At 43.5% G+C, this 22,468-nt stretch overlaps 1 protein-coding gene across 1 annotated transcript in view; it reads left to right on the top strand.

Annotated features, from left to right (window-relative positions):
- Positions 1-1,219: 1,219 nt before the first annotated feature.
- T265_13086 (hypothetical protein) overlaps positions 1,220-22,468 on the top strand; it is a gene marked incomplete at both ends in the record, with an annotated part of 23,752 nt that continues 2,503 nt past the window's right edge. Inside the window, 9 exons of the mRNA XM_009167143.1 lie at positions 1,220-1,774; positions 3,700-3,765; positions 5,646-5,805; positions 8,307-8,533; positions 9,207-9,769; positions 14,323-14,470; positions 19,600-19,722; positions 20,627-20,749; positions 21,903-22,025. Coding sequence (XP_009165407.1) covers positions 1,220-1,774; positions 3,700-3,765; positions 5,646-5,805; positions 8,307-8,533; positions 9,207-9,769; positions 14,323-14,470; positions 19,600-19,722; positions 20,627-20,749; positions 21,903-22,025 — 2,088 coding nt within the window. The remainder of the gene's footprint in view (positions 1,775-3,699; positions 3,766-5,645; positions 5,806-8,306; positions 8,534-9,206; positions 9,770-14,322; positions 14,471-19,599; positions 19,723-20,626; positions 20,750-21,902; positions 22,026-22,468) is intronic.

Here is a 22,468-nt window from a genome sequence, read left to right as displayed (position 1 = left end):
TGACTTAACGGCGACAGACATTTTTGTTCACGTATGGCTTTTCGAAGCATTCTACACTCACCCATCAATGAGATCAGTCCACATCATCGTCGTGGCACCGGCATCATGGTTCACACACTGAATGTCACTCCTAGAAAGGTAATTCGGCTAACGACAAAGAACTTATTTAAGGCTACATTTGGACTTTTTCACGGATGTACAAAGGGCAAATATCACATTTGGCAACCAGAGCTGGCAGATCTGAAATCAAAATAAATCTGGCGAAATGACTGTCATCACCCGTAGGTTCATGTTTTGATGTTAATACGTAACTGCATTAGAAACCAACAAATATACCGTTCATTTTACTTGGGATACTGGACAGGTATCTGGGACACTTTGGATTGTTTTCCACCTGGATCACATTCCTAAGATCTTCTTGAATCTTCCAAGCAAAGTACGGACCGACGAGCACTTGCATTGCATATAGCACAAACTATGGGAGGTTGAATGTTGTCTCACCCATGAAGGTTGAGCCGAACCATTCTTCGAATGATCCGATCAACTGGGCACCAACATGTTAACATGGACAAAATGATCGTTATCGTCGTCTCTGTCAGAACAGTAAAACGTGCGATTGCAATGACTCAAAATATTTCTTTTTTTAACACTGATGAGTCGCACCTGCATAACGGGCACTGGTTTGTATGCTACACTGTTTCCGTTTTCATCTTACACTATAATTTAGCCTATGTGACTGTTCGGTTTCACACATTGAAGCTTCTGACACCTCGTTGTTTTGGAATAAAATTTTTAATGTTTGCTACAGGACAGGATATGGACCTTAGTCACGGAGAGCCGGTGGATATTGTGTCAAGACTAGGAATGTTGCGTTTCTTGAACGTCTATTGTTCTTCACTTGAAAACGCTTGATGGAGAGACTGAATATCAACGGAATATGTTTCGGAATGTGACATATCGTCGATAAAGCCGACTACGCCATGGCGTATTGGTAGCGCACGTTCGGGTATTAGACAAAGTTCAGGAGTATGTGGGTCTTGTTTTGATATAGGTGACTGTAGACCGTGCAGTTTTTCCAAACGTTTAGCCCATCAGACCGTCACCAGCTTAAGCATCCTTTCTGAACTTTCTGGCACCTGATAGAGTACATTTGAGTAAAGTATTGTTTTCTGTTCGGGATAGGTCTGGTGGTGTCATAATCTTGTCTTCTATCTTGTAGAGCGTCATACCAGATCGTCGTCTTCTTGCTCCGGGGAAATCCAGACCTGCAGATTATTCCGACCTGCCAGTGAGCCTAGGTGAACCCACCCTGTTCCTTGAGGCAGAGTTTTCCAGCCTGCAAATTGAGGATGGGACATCAGAGCCGGTCTTCGGTCTCGCCTTTCTGTACGATGTACATCTTCGCCGTCGGATATCCGAAGTTTTCCACTTTGATACAAATTCTGACAGACTGTTGCACCTGTTTTCTGGCAGCCGAAGTACACAACAGCTGAGTCTCCGTGACTGGCCGACACTGGCGAGGAACTGCTTGTTCAGAATAACGCAACAGCGATCGGTTGTTGCCTCATCAGCAACAAGTTCGGAAGCACAAGAACCCAGACTATCGCATTACCCCAATGTGGCCATTACAGATACAAACGGAAGTGCTTCAACCGACGCAAATTACTTTGACTCATCGGACATCTTTGAAGGATTTGCTGATGGGAGCAACAAGCCACACGCTGCATCGTCCCGTGAATCTTGTTGTTCTGGTGGGATTTTCCTCGTAGTGAGGGTGAGGGTATAACCTTTCCCACCGTGCTTTGTTTGCTTATTGTCAGTTGCGGATAGTAATAATAATAATAATAAAATAATAATAATCAATTCACATCGTCATCTTCATAGCGTCGCCTGCGTTGATAGTGAGAAGCCATTGTTCACGTGGTTCACTATCAGCACTTCAGTTTACTCTCTCGTGCACAATGGACAGCTTTACACAAGTGAGATAGTGCCATCTAGAAGGGGCCTCTATCGAGTCTGGCAATGATAGTTGGATTAGCTTGTTTCCTCTTACAACACAACTTTTGAAGTCACTCGTATTTCTTAGCCTTATTTCAGCCCGTAAAGCACTGGCTGGAGAGCATCAAGTAAATTAGAACTTTGGTAAATTTCGCTTTGACGACATTTTCACACTATTGTAGGTACCAGAACAATGCAGTGTGTATAAATGGTCCATATTAATGGTATTTCCGGATTTTCTGGGTTCATCTGACTCACTTTCCTGGTCTGTTCTCCTTCACACGCTTGGTTAGCACGGAGTGTTTCTGAATTTTGCGGATTTTATAGGTCCAATGTACTTTCAGATCTGTGAAGCGTGAAATTATACAGAGAGCTCTCCACACACCTTCCCCCAAGAAGTGACGCCCGACAAGGCCGCTAAATCTCTCTACGTTTCAGTTCAGTTTTGTGGTCGACTGGATAATTAGATGAACGCTGGTCTTCAAATTTTCGTATTCAGATAGTTAAACTGTAACTTCTTTTTGGTGTCTAGCTTCCATGGCACCCGAAGGAAACATAGGGCTGGATTACTGTCAACTTGCTCAAGTTTAGACAGGAGAAGTCGAGAGGCAGAGGCTGGTTTCGAACCACGGACCTTTCGGCCAGTAAATACGCGCTCTAATCACAGTCTTATCGCCCGAATAGATGCTGACAAGAATATCGTCGGCCTGGAATATACGGGCTAAATCATCCCCGTCTTCGATAAAAGAAAGTAGAGACTTTTTTTAACGAAACTACGAAAGCAATCCCGTCTTTACTGTCCACAAAGCTCACGGTCTTGATTTTGGACCCGCGGTTGTCGAACAATTCACTTGTGATCCAAGAACGGGAGCCTGAGATGGAGTAACGTTTATCGTTTTGAAAGGCGAATCAGCTCCGATTGTAGTGTTACAGACTAGGTCAATGCACGAATCTTCAGGACTGGGATCGCGCCGCCAATTTGGTGACAAAGAGGCATAATCTCTGAACCATAACCAACGTGTGTATTAGGCTGCAGCATCGGTTGTTTTACTCTACTGCTGTGAAGTGTAACTTCAGGGTATCTTTGATAACTGTTGTCTTAAAAGTATGGCTTGCATATGCTGGTGTCAATTGCCGGTGGAGCAATTAGAAAATGAGTCTTCAACCGTGTAGCTTGGAGTCCAGCCGAAGAATTCACCCAGTAACTGAAGCTATGGTTGATTGGTCGTTCAATGTATGCCGAATAGTTGTCTGTCAAACGGAACGCTGTTTCACTTGTCTAACTCGTAGTCGGTCACAGAGTTGGTCAATCTTTGACCAGGCGAATCGCGAAAATTCTGGGTACCGTCGGTGTGACCCACCTTCTAAGGTTTGTTCTCTATAACCCTCACTAGACGTTTTGTTTCACAACAAGATTTTCAACACAGTCATGGTTGTACAGCGGTGATGTATCGGTGTTCACTCTGATTTCGTGCCGTCGGCGATGATAATGATGTTGATGGTAGCTATGCATCCAGTCAGCCATGTTTCATATCATTTGGACTTCTTTGAAGTTAATTCTGATTATGGAACCGTGTGACTTGTGTGACTTTCTTAGCGACAAATTCTTGCTCATAGTTCATCAGCCCCGTTGATGTATTTACTATTGGATTTGCTTTCGTAACAGTCTTATGGCTCTGTTGTCCCATCTGTTTTAATCAGGTGGAAAAAGTGTTGCAGCAAGGGGATGCAGGTGACGTTGAGGAATTATACAACAAAGATGACAAGGTAGGAAACTTCTTATATATATATATATATCAATGCAATACCGCGTATGTATGAAAACAACGTATCACTCCCTAAACTCGAACTTAGATTGCGTTGAGGAAGTCCCGAGAAACAACAAAAGCATAGTTACTGAGTCATATTTGGATTCCCCGTTGGTGATTTCGCATCATGACAAATATTTTTCTAGGTGGATTCAATCTGTTTTATATATCGAGGTAAGGTTCTTCACAATGCAAGGTTAAGGTCGAACACTTCCGTATGTCACCCATTAGGAGATTGATGAAATTTAGAAGCTATTGTCACTGAAGAAACTAACTGCCAGTATTTCTCGAAAAAAAAGAATTACTTAAGGGCGCCTACGTCTCCTTGCAAGCCCTATTTACCTTAAAGAACACTGAAGGTTCGTAGCCTACTAAGGTACACACGGGTGTGGACGCCTCATTGTAAGGTCATGGAATACTTCGGTTATGGCAATTACTCGCCAATTTTGGCTTCAACTTATAAAGATCGTCTTTCAAAGCCTCAGCAAGATACGGCCATTTATTGCTCATCTGTTAGTTTCCATCTGTCTCTTTGTGCATTTTACCGTCACTTGATTTATCCGTTTTTTTAAAAAAACTGCCAAGTTATAATCAGCTGATAATAATTTATAAATCTGATTCCTCACCTTTATCTTAGCATTCAGTAACGGTTGAGTAAATTCTAAGACAGAGCCTCACAGTCCCCCCTCAAGCTAAGTTATGCCGTTCGATTCCAGCGAGTTCCCAATGACGCTATGATTAGGCTAACTTAAGCTTTTATAACCTCCGTAAAACTGTTACCTTCATCTGTGAAACTTCTTTAAACAGCTTTAGGGCTAAGATGGTTTCCGCGATTAGCAGTTGAAGGCTAGAAAGTGTTTTGGAAGTAACAATGGCCTTACATAACTCAGACTACTAGATAATGGAAGAATTTTTCAGTTTTTCCTTGCAACTCTGTCACAACGCTTTAGACGGCACTCCCTGTCTTTCATCAATTCTTGTGCGATCTAACGGGTCCTTATCATTATCCTGTATTCAGAACAACTTGCTGTGCCCTCACGGAGGAGTTGCACAAAGGCGGTCAAAACGCCCGCCTTATCCTCATGGGGAATACTACTCAGGATCCCTTCTGAGACCGACAACCAAGAGAATAATTAGTAGACCTTAGATTTGGGTGTTTCATCTTCGTCTCCTGTCAGCGCCAACTTAATTTGTCAACGAGTGTTTACTGTAGCATGCGTGCAAATAGGTGTTTGAAGAGGAACTAAGCTTACTTGAGTTTCTGGAACTAGACGCACCTGATGAACCATATGGAGGACAGAAACTTTGTCGGACTGCTCAGGGTCTTCATCGACCTTATATGAGTTATATTGAAGGGGGTAGTTTCCTTTTCTTTGCAAAATGGCCCTTCATCAATGGGTCAATCAGCGCATCATGGTAGACGAGTGCCGCTGTTTTTTATACCCAAGAGAGTGGTCTCTCTTTGAAAGTTCTCTTCTGCGGCAGACAGGAATACCGGAATTCATCCCAATTCATCTCCAAATGTACATCAGTTTCGTATGGCTCGCCACTTCAAGCCTTCGGGTTGTCATACTTCAAGCACCTAGTAGGACATGTCTTGACTTATAGAGCGGACCAATGATGTAGGTTTGGCATCCGCATTTTGATTTTGTGACAGTTTTTTTCTGTTTACAATCTTTACAGGGGCTTTTGTGACAATGGAGTCCACCTTTTTTTTGCGGTGTCACTTTCTGATAGCGTGAAAACATTCCAACGTCATTCTTACATCGAAGTGCTTGTTTTGCATTTAGGTTATTTTGATTTCCCGTTTTTTTCATGGGGCGCACTTTTTACTTTCAGACCCGTATTGAGACATCAATCAAATGGAACTGCAAACGCCTGGGACCATATCGTATGCCACTGGCTTGGACTGCTATTGATTTGACCCCATTATTGCTTAATTCTGTGAAAGCTAACTTGCAGCATGTGGGCGTCTCATCTGAACCCACGGTGGTTAACGGTGAGCGTGATGTTTCTAAATATTTCCGTCATATAATAGCACTGTTAGATTTTCGAAGGTAGTGGCTGTTATGTGTCGTATCCGTTCGATTAAGTACTCCGGTCTCGTTTTTCCGAAGTGGACTTGTTGCAGATCGATGCTCGTATCAAATCATTTGCTTTCGGATGTAATCCACCACTGTCGTTATCGAAGACGAATAAATACTCATCTCTGTTATGATCTGTGGCGCTCAGTGGTCTCTTAGTGTAATGGTTCGCGTTATATTTGGTATGGATAGAAACGGTGGGGTGAAATGGGATAATATCCGGACGATTAAGACAGCTGTACGGAAATCAGACTTCATGGAAAACTGAATAGTGTGATTTTCTAAGCTTAGTCCGTCAGCTTATGGAAACACACGGTTTGCCGTGTTGTGCAGACATGTCGAAAGGCTTCAGTGATGCATTCAAGGAAAATGATTCGTTGGCTGTTCAGCACTCCTGTTTCCAGTCGCTGTCTGCATGTTATGAAAACCTGGCTTAATCAACAAGGTCATGCCGCTGGTAGATCAAGTGGTAATTGATCTGCTCACCAAGCTCGCAATTGGTTTGCAAACGTTTCGTCCCCAGTCGAGGAGATATCGTCAGCGCACTCACTCAACTGCACACTGACGATGTCTCCTCGACTGGGGACGAAACTTTTGCAAACCAATTGTCAAGCTTGGCGAACACGTCAACTACCATCTGACCAAACAACAGTAAACACCCGAGCTACGTATATTTTGACAAATTGGCAACAAGGTCTTGCTTATTCAGTGGGTTAATAGTTACCAAATACTATTTTATGGCTCGCCGAGACAAATCGAAGGAGAATGCTAAGAGTCTTTTTTAGGTTTCGTGACGCAGATGGCCATTATTAACGAGTCAGTTATCCATGGCCATACTTACCTAGACTTAGCCTTGCTTATCGCCACAGGCTCCGCAAGGCACCGCTATAGGAATACAACGGCATCAACTCAGTTTTCCTTCCTCAGTGCTTTTGTGATGTTAGCTGGCAGACACCTTTGCTTATGTGCAGCAAACGTGAAGAAAATGGCACAACCGGAGTTTTTTCCTATACGTGAAGCTGCTTTCGATACGATTTTCCAGCTGAGGAGTGTCGCTTTGTATTTAATTATCTAAAATAGTTTGGTTACTTAAACCATTCTGAATGCTGTTTTCTACCCTGGATCATACAACTTTTCATCGTTATCAGGTGGAAATAGAATTTCTATCAGTAAGGTCGATATGCCGTTTTATGATTGTCCGGCTGCACTTCTGACCTGAGTTTGTACACACTGACACCACAGCTAGAACTAACTGGGTCAGGGTGACCCTTCAGAAGTGTTCCTCGTATTTTGTCTCTTGGCTTTGGACTAAACTCATGAACTCAGGTTTACTTATGCTGTATGTTTCATGATCAGAACTGCTGAAGAGATTCATCAACGTTCCTGTATGCGTTTGTTTTATAGACGATGATGCTTTCTGCAATCCACTATTGGTCGGTATGACCGCGGTAGAGAGGATCAGTGAAGCGATTGCAACAAACCTTTTTCTCATCTGACTTAATTATTGTGAGATAGAAAAAGACGCAACTCTTATGAAGGCGGGCTGTGGTAGTGAACATTTGTTTGCTACTACATGGAACATATTTTCAATAACCGAGTGGTTAGTGGACTGGTCAAGGGAATATTGAGATTGTGCGATCAATAATTATGAGATCAATAATCTAAGACCCAAATAGTTTTGTTGGAAGCGTATATTTAGGATGTGCGATCTACGGTTTCGGGAATTCCCTGCGTGAAGTCTGGCTACTTCCTTGCGGGTCTTGGAACGTCGATTTGTTTCGGTGATTTCCCAGGTTTTTGTAGCTGTAAATCGATATGTGGTTAGGGTAGCGTATGCCAAATACCGCTCGAAAGCCATCACACGAGACGTCCACGTTTTTCAACTAATCTTTCCTGGTGGGAACATACGCTGTTAGAACAAGCACTGCTGTGTCAGTACGTAGGCGACTAAAAACGTGTTCAAACTATCAGGTTCAACGTTGATGCATCAGTTGATCGGGTTATGCGGTGCCGAAAATTCATGGTAGAACTTTCTTTTTATGTTTTGCGCTCCAAGAATGACTCTTGGACTCCGTGATGGGAGGACCTCAATCTTGCGAGTGTCTGTACCACAAACTAAGAATATTTTACGGTGTTGAATTAAAGTGGGCCAACCGTTTTCATCGTTCCTGGCTTCAATCTCCAGGCTAATTTCTCTCCTTTGCCACAGTACGTGTCCTCATTGTGTGAATTTTGTGCAGACACAAGCTATACAGGTATTTTCCACGTGTATTTTCGCAACAGATCGTTACTGATTTCTTGTCTACCATTACCTGTTGTTTGTGGATCTACACGGACTGTATGTTATCCATGGATGGTTCAATTGAACACGCGCTCCATGTTTCATGTAAGCCTGCTCCCATTCTTTTCTGTTCAGGATTTTCAGAGAACAGACATACTTTTCGGGCTTCGAAAGCTTCATCGTTTGATGCGCTTCGCCGTCAACCGAGTCAAGCTTGTGTTGGGCCTCGGGACAGTTCGTTAGCATCACCCAAGCAAACTAAATTTCCTGTTACTTCAGCTGCTGAGAACTTGCAAATGAGTGACAGCTGGTCGCCTCTGATTCCCAGTTTCGAATTACTCATTGAATTCTTCTATAAACAGGTAGGTTAGTTGAACATCTTATCGGTTCCGCATACGAAGTTGACGCTCTTATCATAAACTTTGAGGGGGGATTTTCAAGAGTGTACTAATTGACGGTGACGGAAATCACGCCAAGAGAGCCTCTTTTAAAAGAAACCACTGTAGCATTTTCAAAGGGCTACGATTCAGCTGAATATCCTTTTGAGGGGATCAACCTTTAGAATAGACTTGAAACGCTTTCTCTACAGTGTATTTTGTTTTGTTATGAATTACGTATGAACTTACTTCATAATATTATATTGTATGTTATGTTATAGGCAATACTGATTTTCGCTTTTGATTGGTTGCTTGTCGTTAGTCAGGCCTGATAATAAAAAAATCTAAATATTCCGAAAAATACAAATTAACTTCGTTTCCTCATTAGTTTGGAATCTTCAGTTGTTCATATACGGTAGTTCAGCGTCTTTCAAAATGTTGGTTTACACACGCACTACTTTGTGTGTTCAATTCTTTGTAGCCTTTCTGTAGCCCACCCATTCAACCTCATGCTTATCTGCGGTCTCGCTCCCTTTAGGCACACAAAAGTTGATCGGAAACAGAGGAACGAAAGTTTTGAACATTTCATTGAGGACGCATGAATTTCGAAGACGTTAAATTGAAGTCCAATCCAGTCTTTTCTTTCTCTCTTCATCAGGAATCAGATCGAATGCGGGATGATGACTTGGGTCGTTATCTTTCTGAAATTCATCGTCATACCCTTTCCAATATCCTTGTATCACCGTTTCCCGAACATCATACTGCCCCAAGACCTACCAGTGTTGAGATGGTGAATACTAGTGCATATGAAACCGGCGAGCAGATCACACCACTGACGTCCTTGCTCCATCCAAAGTACGTTGCCTTGCGACGGCTTAGACAGTTTTCAAACCTTCAACTTCGTGTGCGACTTTCTTGTGCGGACGCACCGAACTTGGTGCGGTTACTTCGCTCCACAGGCTATCATGTTGGAGCCGAGCGACGCAGGACGCGAGATCCAGAAACTGCTCGCTGCCGTCCTTTATTGAGTCCTGAGGGCGTTCCCTATGTCGGCCCGTTGTTTCTAAAGGTTCCATCTGCACGTGTTGTGGCGAAAAGATTACATGGGCGGCAATCCAAGACCAAAGAAGCACCACCACAGAAAACCATGATCCCAATCAGGCCCATTCGTGAAGTGCTAGAATTATCGTCGCACCGTTTCGCATCATTTGCTGAATATAGGTGAGTCGAAACGTATCCCCTTCGCAGTGTCTTGTCATCCAATGGGGGTCGGCCCAAGTGAACTTCATAGAGGCATCCAAAGTCCTGAAGGTTGACTGCAATTTAGGGAGCCATTGACTCATGGACAATTTGTCCTACTTGTTGTTGATGTTTGCTAGGGTTTGCTGCATGCCGTATTGTGGGACATACATGATCTTCTGAAATCTAGTGTCACTCAGTTGGCTTCGTTTTCGGCCCGACATTGTTTTTCCATCAAAGTGAAATAACAGGATATTGGACCAACTGAAACACGAGGCGGTCCTGACATTGTTCTTCCATCAAAGTGAAATAACAAGATATTGGACCAACTGAAACACGAGGCGGTTTGATACAGCACATTTAGTTGAAAGAAGCATACTAAATGACGGCTTCAGCCGGGTTCCAGGTGAGTCTGCCGTGGAAACCATATTGGTATGCAGATGAGCGTATTCGTTGAATTTCGTGCAATTTGGGTCCAAGTAGAACATAAAGTTGAGGGAAACACGGGAACTGTGCCTAACTAATGAGTCCAAAGAAGGGTGAAACCGGCCATGGGATACTCACCTTGAGACTTGGGAGGTTTGACAGCTTTCCTGTTTTGGGTCCATGTGATACTTCCTGCAACTGGTTAGACGCACAACGGGGTGTGGTACGTGACTGGTCTCAGTGGTGAACATGCTGTCACTTGGACTGCTTAACCGAAGTTTGTTGATGTGTCTCGAGCTAATGTAGATTAGGTTTCTCAGAGGATGTTAGGTTAATCCCACTGATGGCGTCTTAGTTCGATCTGATTTCCGGAAGCGTTTATTCCGTAGGTCTTTCAAGATTTATACACTTTGTTTTTTGGTCATTTTTTGTAGGCGATTCCTGATCATGGTTGTATGATAATGAGGTGTTACTATTTATGCTGACGTTTCGTCATCGATGGTTGTGCTGAGTTCAAAAGCCATCGACCCTGTTCTTCGTGGATGCAATAACCTGCATTGTAACTTAACAATTTGCAACTCATCGCTGTCAGTTGCTACTCGGTTTATAGTTGAGACATACGGCCTTTTGATGACTTGTTGGACAGAGTTCTGTGCCAGTCAACGACGTTAAAGGTTATGTGCCGAAATAATGTATATTAGAAATGCAAAAAATAATTCGTGCGATGTTTTGACACCTGACCAGCCGTAAGCAAGTTACTAAATGTTTATGGTGAATCGTCAAGAAGCACCCTGAGCGCCAAGAAAGGCACGCAAGCCACTGAGCCACTCGTGCGTACATAACGGCTTGTTGCATGTCTCTGGTTGTTCACATTGCGTTCCCTTTCAGTATTCACTGACAGAACATGCATAAGCGGTTCGTCATCAGAATATTAGCCTTATTGGACTGCGCTATCCTACGGAAATCCAGCCATGCATCTGGCGTTCACCTCTTTCAAATGCTTCACCGGGGATTTTTCACACCAAATTGCTAGTCACTGTACGTCCATCATGTTCTGTAATCAACAGCATCAGCCCAGTTTGCTGTGTGCTCACGAAGGACGATCTGGCCGCGTTTGACCTTGTAAATTCAGCCTTCAAGATTAAAGAGGTTTGATTCGGGCACTCATGCACTGTGAACCGAATTCAGCAACAGGGTTGATCTGGGTATCTAGATATTTGAACTTTCCTCGTACCATTTCTTGGAAGATCAGTGTATATAATCTTGAGTTCGGCACCTTATGTGCGTGTATACTGCATCTGACATATGTCTTGCTGCTACACGCCACGACGTGAGATCGCGTAACCTGGTTTGAGGCGATCGATCGACGCACATGATGGGCATACTTTACTATGCTATAGGCCGCGCAATTCAAGAGAACAAGGCATTTGGCGTGACAAGTTTTCAAAAAGCTTTAAATTATCTAGTAAAGTAAATGGCAAGATCAGGTATGTGAGCAACTTCATCTGGAAACCTTCGAACTGCTTCCATGTGCATACCGATGGTAAACGTCTTTATGTACTTTTTGGCGAATGGGCTACTTCGACTGGATCAGATCAGTGTGTCCTATTTGGTCAGTTCCAGGCACCGAAAGGGTGGTAGAGTTGAAAGATTATGATATTCACTGATTGTTATTACCGGCCTACAAACCCGGTACCAGATTTCCATGCTGAAAGGGTGCGCGCACCAGTTACGCATGCTTTAACCCACAGCTACAGGTTTGGAATGAGCAACTTCAACTTACGGAGGACGCACTACTTTGGTATACCCGAAGAACCGTGGCCTGACATGGCAAGGTTGGAACGGCTCTTCAGTGTTGAGGTTTAGTAGACTAGGTGTCCAGATAATGTTCCCGGTCGCCGTGCAGTCGGTTTGTTCATTTCCTAATCGAGTTGTTAGATGACGGCAGTTCTGTTTTCATATTTTGTTGCACTAAACCGTTGATGCCTTTCTGATTGGAAACGAAACGTCTGATACACGATCGTCACGCTCAGCAATTAGTCCAACCAGCAACAGTACTATCGACCTTTGTTTATGTACCAGTGACGAATACTTCGGTGAAAAATTCTTCCGTATCTAGCATTTTCCGTTATTCCGCATAAATGGTGTTATGCAGTTGCCGAGGTAGCTTCCAGCATGTCTCCCTTTTAACGGAGCCCCGTTACAGCAAACTTACGTCCGGGTACTAGAACACTCGTTCTAACGGAACTCTACCCTACATATTTGGCAGCATTGCTGTCAGTTTCCATCTAGACTTACTGACACAGTCTAAAGGGAATAAAGTTTCTTCTACTAGAATCCTCCTCACATTTTGTATCTGCACGTCAGACTTTTGAGAGAACTGAAGTTGTGAGTGTTGGTTAGTCTGTGGCAGATGAGTGTATATTCGCTAATTTCGTGCAATTTGGTTTCAAGTAGAACATAAGGTTGACGGAAACCCGGGGACTGCGCCTACCTGATGAGCCCCAAGAAGGGCGAAACCGGTCGTGGGCTGTCGATGGATTTTCAGCAACCTTATGAGTAGTACATTACAAATATAGTCTGTGGCAAACCTTTTCTGTGCTTGGTCATTTTATTCAACAAACGACTGATCATTGTACGATAAGGTTTTTCTGTCTTCCTTTCGCTACCCACAACTAGTACTCTAATGTTCAAAGTGAAAGTAAACATACACCCAGCATATTTTGTATGCTCACATGAATCACGTGACAGCACGACCAGTGATGACAGAATGTGTTTCTGTTGCGCAGCTGTGTTATCGATGAATAGATGCCCTTTGTCACTCTACAGTTTGGTCATTCAGGTTTTGCTCAGGTGGTCATGAAGATCGCTAACCTTAAGAACACGTGGGTTTTAAGCTAACTTCATACCAGTATACCGAACTTCTCAGCACTTCTCAGTGTTTGCGTGAGGTCGAACTTTATGACCCGGAAGCCCGTTCGATTGGTTTCTCCTATCGTTCGTTTTGAGGAAAATTAGAATCTTTAACCGACCAATTTCTTTACTTTTTTATGATCCACAACGCGAAATCATTAATAATGCCCACTGATTTACTGTTGTCTGTGAAGCACTGACTGAAAACGCAGACATGTGGCATTTTCTGTTCCAAATCAGGTAGGTGAACTATGCTGCTGCTGCTCGGTATGACAGTGTTCCAATCAGGGTTGATCGTGTATCATTTGATGCGTTAGACCTTTGATGAGAGGACCAGGAAGAGTTCGAAACTGAAAAATAAATTGATCTTGGATTTCCCAGACAAATTGTGATAGTTCCAGGTCCGGATGAACGTAACATGTTTCATCTACTGACTCTTTTTGAATGAGTATGTTGATACTGCATTCGCACCAGATGTCATTAGGCAAGGCCTTGTGGTTCGTGCTCTTAGCATTTTGCGCCATTCCTCCTTTTTATTTCATCACTTAACAAGTTGACAAACACCCACGCTTTGGATGCGAATGATCAGTTGGTCTGGAAAATGGCTTACTTCATCTCAGTTAGTCAGCTATGGACTATGTGCCAGATGCACGTTGGTTTCAGCTTCTGCAGTCTCGGTCACCTAGGAATTGGAGAGCAGAGAAATTTCGACAAGCTCAGCATGAAACTACTGTTGTGTAAAAAAATCCACTCACTGTAATGTACCACTAAGTACTTGGATGGTCAATACGTTTTCATCTACATTTGTTGCTTAATGGTGATTGATTTTTGATGATAAATCTGCTGAATTGTCAATTGCATTGTCTGTTTCGCACAGTGTGGCCCTCCATTGTTTCTAGAAGCCGCGAGTGGCGTGATTTCAAGTGTCATCGAAGATTGTTACCAAGGATGCCGTTTCGAATAACTCAAATGACAAATATTGATAATATTTTGTCAACTCTGAATAACCTTCAAGTTAGGAACATTGTTGATAAGGGAAAAAACGAGGCGAATTCTGAACACCAACCTACTTTTCACGGGGTTGTTGATCCAAGACACTTTGCCGCTTTGTTGTTATTCTGCTAGTCTTACTGAAAACGATGTGTTCATTGAAATTCACGGGATGCTTTCGAGAGCTTCTGCATGTTCCGTAATAGCCAATCTACTTCCATGTCTTTTAGAAACCTCCTTTATGTCTATCCAAAGAGTGTGGCACTCTCTCCCAGCCGTGAGTCATCGGCACGCAATATCTCCATTCGGATTCAGCTTGTGCACACTGAGGATTCGGTCGCTAAAATACTTCCGGTAAGTGTGAGCTTTCCCGCTCAAAAGGCCGTTCCATATCAATCTATTGGCTTTTCACACGTGCACGGCTGTTTGGGCCACACTTCTGTCTGCATCGAACTTCACCTCAAGTTTTGACCTTTGATCTAAGGGTTATAGAATTCTGCGCAATAGGGAATGTGATTCCAAGTAACTGCACTTAGGTCAATCTGAGATTCATATCACCAGGTTTATCATGTCGGAGAAAGCAGAATGTGTATATTATTGAATAGAGCCCAAGTACATATGCGGACGAGAAGACAGGACTCAAATTCGCGACCTTCACTTATTGTTCCAGCTGAACAGCAGCGGTGTAAGTTCGATCACTCAAACGCGGTGTTCGTAGCGTCCAGGGGATCTCAGCCGTTGGGGCATTCGTTTGGTCACAGTATTTCATCCACTTAACGAAAGACTGCTCATTCCCTCCTCCATTCACACCTCTCCTCTACAGGCTATTTATGGAAAAAGTAATTCTCCTACCTTCGTTTGTGAAGCGTTTACACCTGTTCTTTATCACAATCGGTGAGTTTCGTACTGTCACTTCATCTTGTTTGTATGTTATATGGTGATTCCCCCGTTGGAGTGAATGCTAGATACAAATCATCATTTCTTAGGTACTATTCTCTTTGAAAGAATTCGGTATTCTAGTTCATGAATGAGTGTGAAACATCTTACCTTCCAATCGCTTTTGCATGCAGTTAGGGGTGTTCACCTAATTTTTCGAACGGAATTCGTCTGTCGTTTTTGTCTATCATTATATACCTGTTACGGTGAGGCAAAGCAAATCCAGAGTCTTATGAGAATAGGTGATGTACGATAGATTGTTTGTTCACATTTGTTTGGAACACCTGGATTTCTGGCATCATTTTTGCAAGCCAGTTGCCCAGGAACATCTTCACACACACATACGGCAACACGGAACATCCGTACCTCCGGTTGGATCACAGCATCCTTATGCATAACGGACTCCGCTAGAACCACGAGCATCGTCAAATTCACTGTCTAGTCTCGATTGCAGCCCACTGGTCCAACAGATCTTGATTCTCTGTTCATTCTGCGATCGTGGTTGGAAGAACCCTCGGAAATCCTTGAAGAGTTCGAGTAACCCCGTTGATCATTGTGTGGTCACAGTGGAGGTGGACAACTTTATAGGGAAATGAGCAATAGTTCATGCCCCCCTGCACGTCCTTCCATTTCGGGCGGTATTCTTCGGTAACTGAATCTCAAAGAACATGTTTATCAGGTTATAGTGCGGACTGTTTTGTTGTATGGCTGTGAGACTTGGCCTGTTCGAACAACGGAACTGAGGCATCTTCAGGTGTTCGACAGTTGTTGTTTCAGGACCACAGCTCGTGTGAGTTGATGTCGGCGAATCCTAAACGAGGCAGTTAGAGAGCGAGGTTTCGGTTGCGCAACATGAACTTCCGTTGAAGAGTGTGTCCATTGCCAGAAACTGCATTGGTTATGCCATGTTTTGCGTATACCGAACCATCGCTGACCAAAGAAAGTGTTATTTTCCGTGCCCAGTTCAGAGTGGTAGAAGCAGGGAGGTCGCCAACCCTTGACCTGGCGAAGGGTCATAAATGTTTGGGTGCTGTCGGTGCTACTCGCCTACCAGGATAGGGACCGCGCGATCCCCACTGCGCCTGGTTGGAGACGCTGCAATTTATGGCTACCAATCGATGTCAGTGACGTCCTTGTTGTCACTTTTTATCCAGATTGCCTGGATGATTATCTAAGGGTATAGGCACCTCAGAATGATTGCAGTGGGTCAGTTGACTTGTCATGCTCAGACTTACCTTTGTTTGATCCCACAAGTCCGTTTAGTGCAGTAGGTCTTTAGCTTGCTTAGGTATGTCTCTAGAAACTAGTTTTTTAGTACGGTGTTAGTAGAAGATGCATGAAATTCATGCATTATTTTTAGACTTCTTTTCCTGAATCGCAGACGCTGAGGCTTACTGAAAAATTTGAAGGCTAACGTGGTCCGATAACTATGTTTGCTTGTGAAAACTCATCACCCTTGTCCCATACTCAGCTACAAAAAGTTTATAACTATCAGGTCAAAAAACTTGGAACTAATTGATTAGTCATCGTCCTACCGATTATCACCATATTTTTTCGAAAACGAAAGTTAACGTCTATGTTTACATTTCAACTGATATCGACGTGACGTTTCTAAGTCTTGCAATCGGGATGCCTTGACTTCTGCTTTTCTCTGTTATGGCAAAACCATCCAACTTGCTTTTATTTTGCCTCAATTGAATCTCTATACACTCCACCATGTTTTTTTGCCTGTTTCCGAATCTTTGAAGCACAGTGGTATAACCTCTACATGTGACCCACGTGATTTTGTGTGCTTATTTCATTTCGGTGACATGTGGAGTCTCTCGTTCATTAGGCTTACAACATCTGAAACGCAGCAATGTGTTTGTCCAGTAAACTTCTAGTTTCTTGGCCAGTCTTGGCCTCCTCCAAGCAATTCAGCGTCACTTGTCCATCGTCCACATGTACCTGTTCTGTTTTCCAGAAGTTGTGGTCCTGTCGGTTGCTGCAGTATTAAGTTCAGGTTCTATAATGCAGTGTGCATATTTTCGGTCCAAAAATGAGTGGCAATTACTGTCGTGATTGCGCCCATTGCGAGAATGAAGCAGGGTCGATCCAAATTCACACTTTTGCCAGCTCCAAACCCATTCATTATTTTCTTTTTTATTATGGGACTTTTTGAAGTACGAAAGTGAAGCACGGTAATGCCTACGACTTTTTGATTAGGCTCTATTCAGTTGGTGAAGATTGCGATCAGGTTGGAATCAAATGTTGATTGTCTGAAGGCAGTCAGGTTTTCCATCGAATTCGATGAATAATGGATTCCTGGGTATTATGTCTAACTAGTGTTTCCACTCCAGTGCCTGGTGCAGGAAAAGAACTCACGGACAAGAAACACAACAGCTTTATTGCAACAAGCGGGTACAAAAGCTACAACGGCGCCGCGCTTTTTGAAGGGTACTTTCTGACATTAATCCAGGCTGTCTGGCAGGTGTTTAGTGATCACCCATCAACATCGATCGTGCTTCTGTCGAGTGCCTGAAAACTCATGGGCTTTTGCTGAATTGATTGAATGATTGACTGGCCTGGATGTTTGTTGGCTTTTCTATTGGAATTTAGGTGGAGTTTTAGGGTCTCAGTAAGTTTCCGGCGTTCTTGGGTAACTTTCAGGAATCTGACCTTCTGATGCCGGGTGACCAGTAAACGAGCTATACATTTTTTGTCATTTGGCATAGGTTCTCATTGTTGGACTGCCTTTCTTCTGTGTTACCTCTTCAGCACACCAGACATTTATGACGAAATAAAAATACAACTGCCGGAGCATTTGGACGAAAATCACTACCTCTTATTCACGTTCTTTCACGTTAGTTGTCAGTCGAAAAAGGTAGAATCGTCTCTTCCTCTGGAGGCCATTGTTGGTTATTCGGTAAGTTATGTGCACCATTTTTAACGTTTGCTAAACGGTGCTTGCAAACAGCCGAGATCAACAAATCAGGAGAAGGATGTTTATGCCAAGGAGCCAAGTACGGTTGGTTGAAGTGTACCTCTGAGAATACTTTACCTAAACCACTGGACCACTTACAATGGTCGTTTAACTCCATAGCTATTCACTACGCGTTCTACCTTTGGGCTCGTATTCTAAACACTCCAACTCTTCAGTTTCCGCAGTCCTTGTGGAGGTCAAGTTCTGTGGCACCGCAACATGCTAATCGCATATCTACGTGGTGAACACCTCAATTTTAGTGTTATTTTTAACTCAAGAATTGATTGGCACCGCCTCATGGGAATATGATCCTCTGAAGTGCCCGCCAACATGCACTTTCGTCCTTAGTCTAATTACTTTGTAAAATCACTTCACAGGAGCTACTGAGCTGTTGTCTATTTCCACCTTTTCCGTAACCTAATGCTTAATTTTCATCCAGGAGTGAAGCTAAGGTGGCGAAGCGCAGCATTAATTATTGATGGTGATACCTTTTTTCAGTACATCCCATTTTATTTTCTGAATTTCGTTAACGCAGATGGTTAGTGCTTGTTCAATTTAGTGTTTGTTTATTTGTCTTTTGTTGCATATGCTACCCTTGATCTATTGGATCACGCCTTTGGTGTGCGGTAGGACAAAGTAGACAGCACTCCTAAGGTTGCTGAGAATTCTTCGACAGCAGCCCTTCCTGGGGCTCATTAGGTAGGCTCAGTCTCTGAGTTTCCGTCGGCCTTATGTTCTACTTGAAACCAAGTTGCACGAAATTAGCGAAATGCACTCATTTGCAAACGAATTCAGTTTTGCGAGAGACCCACCTGGAAACCAGCTGAATCTCTCGTTTGTGATGTTTCTAAGCAACTGAATATGCCGCATCGGGCCGCCCCATTTTTCAGTTGGTACGATATTCAAGATATCGCGATACATGTATAGGCGTAATACACTAATTCTCTGAGTTCCGTGTGATTCTTTCGCGGAACCAAATTTGTTTGCAAAACTCAGTTGTGTTCATTCATGCTACGGTAGTCAGTTGACCAGATATTTCACATTCGTAGAGCTCAACAAGTTTTGAATCAGCCACAGCTTACACTTCGTCTGGTATGTCACCTTCGCTCACATGCGCGTCAACTGATCGGGATACCCTTTGAGACTACTTCATATTAGTGATTCCGGAATGCTCACGTTCTTCCAAGGTTGTTTGCCGCTAACGTATCCATAATTCTTCTAGGAGACCATTTAGTCTCCCATCGAGGATCTTCCCCCGGAAGGATCCTCCTTCATCACAGAATGCCGTTATGAGCCTATCAGGGAACTCACTTTCTTTCTTCTCTTTCATAAGGGGAGGAAAATACGATACCCTACTGCCTTTCAAGCGCATTACGGATAAGGCCGATACCCCCTAGTATACAAGGATGTGATTACCCTGAAAGTGCGCTTTTGTTGGTAGGGCGAGTTGACTATCATTGCAGATCGCAACGGCTCCGAATTTGTCCGAGTGTGTGCTCCACATTTGTATGAAATGAAATTCTTCCAAAGCTAGCGGCCACGTTCATGAGTCTATGCACTAAACATTTTATTCCAACTCCTACAGTGGCTGCCAGACCGAAGGGAAGGTTCCGTGCAAGATACAAATGCCATGTTGCTCGTTAGCACATCCAAGCCAACTTCTGCCTTGGCAAAAATCAGACCTGACCTGAAACAGATGTCTGAAAAGGTAGGTATCCACTTGTTAGTTATGCTTCATTATATTGGAGTTGGCAGTCATGTACAGACATCTGCTGACATGTGATGTTGAATGTCATCTGCAGCAGACATGTAGATGCGCATGCTTTTTGTTTAAACTATCTAACGTTCTAACTTAGGAACAATGAATTTAGGATTCCCGTTCCCGTTTGATTAGCAGTGTGAAGTGATCGAGTGCCACTCACATGATGGTTACACATAACTATCTACCAGCATATTGCATTTATATGGCCGTCAGCATATAAATCGTTCAACTGTGGCACTCTTGATGGCACTCTTGCTAACATGCAACTGGAAGAAGTTACAAAGTACGACATTTTGACAGCCAAGACAGGAGCAGTCGAACCTTTAGGAGAAGTCTTGAACCACGCACCTTTTACCTGGGATCATGGGGTCGAGATGGACCAAGTGGTTACAGCGCGAATTTACTGACCGGAAGGTGCATGGTTCGAACCCGACCTTTGCCTCTCGACTTCCCCTGTTTACGTTGGGAAACCGAGCATTACCGCAGCCCTCGTGCTTCCTTCGGGTATCATGNTCTTCCCCCGGAAGGATCCTCCTTCATCACAGAATGCCGCTATGAACCTCTCAGGGAATTAACTTTCTTTCTTCTCTTTCTTAAAGGGAGGAAAATACGATACCCTACTACCTTTCAAGCGTATTACGGATAAGTCAGATACCCCATAGTATACACGAATGTGATTTTCGTGAAAGTGCGGTTTTGTTGGTAGGGCGAGTTTACTATCACTGCAGGTCGCAACGGCCCCGAGTTTGTCCGAGTTTGCGCTTCACATTTGTATGGAATGGAATTCCTCAAAAGCTACAGGCCACGTCCATGATTCTATGCACTAAACATTTTATTCCAACTCTTACAGTGGCTGCCAATCCTGACCGAAGGTTCCGTGCAAGATACAAATGCCATGTTGCTCGTTAGCACATCCAAGCCAACTTCTGCCTTGGCAAAAATCAGGCCTGACCTGAAACAGATGTCTGAAAAGGTAGGTACCCACTTGTTAGCTATGCATGATTCTATTGGAGTTAGCAGTCATGCACAGACATCTGCTGAAATGTGATGGTGAAAGTCATCTACAGCAGACATGTCGGTGCGCATGCTTTTCATTTAAATTATCTAACGTTCTAATTTGGGAACAATGAATTTAGGATTCCCATTCCCGTTTGATTAGCAGTATGAAGTGATCGAGTGCCACTCACATGATAAGGTTGCTGAGAATTCTTCGACAGCACACGACCGGTTTCGCCCTTCTTGGGGCTCATTAGGTAGGCTCAGTCTCTGAGTTTCCGTCGGCCTTATGTTCTACTTGAAACCAAGTTGCACGAAATTAGCGAAATGCACTCATTTGCAAACGAATTCGGTTTTGCGAGAGACTCACCTGGAAACCAGCTGAATCTCTCGTTTGTGATGTTTCCAGGCAACTGAATATGCTGCTTCGGGGTGCCCCATGTTTCAGTTGGTACGATATTCAAGATATCGCGATACATGTATAGGCGCAATACACTACTTATCTGGGTTCCATGTGAGTCTCTCGCGGAACCAAATATGTTTGCAAAAATTCAGTTGTGTTCATTCATACTACGGTAGTCAGTTAATCAAATATTTTCAACAAGTTTTGAATCAGCCGCAGCTTACACTTCGTCTGGTATGTTGCCTTCGCTCACATGCGCGTCAACTGATCGGGATACCCTTTGAGGCTACTTCATATTAGTGACTCCGGAATGCTCACGTTCTTCCAAGGTTGTTTGCCGCTAACTTATCCATAATTCTTCTAGGAGGCCATTTAGTCTCCCATCGAGGATCTTCCCCCGGAAGGATCCTCCTTCATCACAGAATGCCGCTATGAACCTCTCAGGGAATTAACTTTCTTTCTTCTCTTTCTTAAAGGGAGGAAAATACGATACCCTACTACCTTTCAAGCGTATTACGGATAAGTCAGATACCCCATAGTATACACGAATGTGATTTTCGTGAAAGTGCGGTTTTGTTGGTAGGGCGAGTTTACTATCACTGCAGGTCGCAACGGCCCCGAGTTTGTCCGAGTTTGCGCTTCACATTTGTATGGAATGGAATTCCTCAAAAGCTACAGGCCACGTCCATGATTCTATGCACTAAACATTTTATTCCAACTCTTACAGTGGCTGCCAATCCTGACCGAAGGTTCCGTGCAAGATACAAATGCCATGTTGCTCGTTAGCACATCCAAGCCAACTTCTGCCTTGGCAAAAATCAGGCCTGACCTGAAACAGATGTCTGAAAAGGTAGGTACCCACTTGTTAGCTATGCATGATTCTATTGGAGTTAGCAGTCATGCACAGACATCTGCTGAAATGTGATGGTGAAAGTCATCTACAGCAGACATGTCGGTGCGCATGCTTTTCATTTAAATTATCTAACGTTCTAATTTGGGAACAATGAATTTAGGATTCCCATTCCCGTTTGATTAGCAGTATGAAGTGATCGAGTGCCACTCACATGATGGTTACACATAACTATCTGCCAGCATATTGCATTTGTATGGCCGGCAATATATAAATTGTTCAACTGTGGCACTCTTGATTGGTATCTGACATGCAACTGAAAGAAGTTACAAAGTACGACATTTTGACAGCCAAGACAGGAGCAGTCGAACCTTTAGGAGAAGTCTTGAACCACGCACCTTTTACCTGGGATCATGGGGTCGAGATGGACCAAGTGGTTACAG

Source organism: Opisthorchis viverrini (genome assembly GCF_000715545.1).
Source record: "Opisthorchis viverrini unplaced genomic scaffold opera_v5_36, whole genome shotgun sequence".
Lineage (NCBI taxonomy): Eukaryota > Metazoa > Platyhelminthes > Trematoda > Opisthorchiida > Opisthorchiidae > Opisthorchis > Opisthorchis viverrini.
This window is presented reverse-complemented; position numbering and strand designations above follow the sequence as displayed.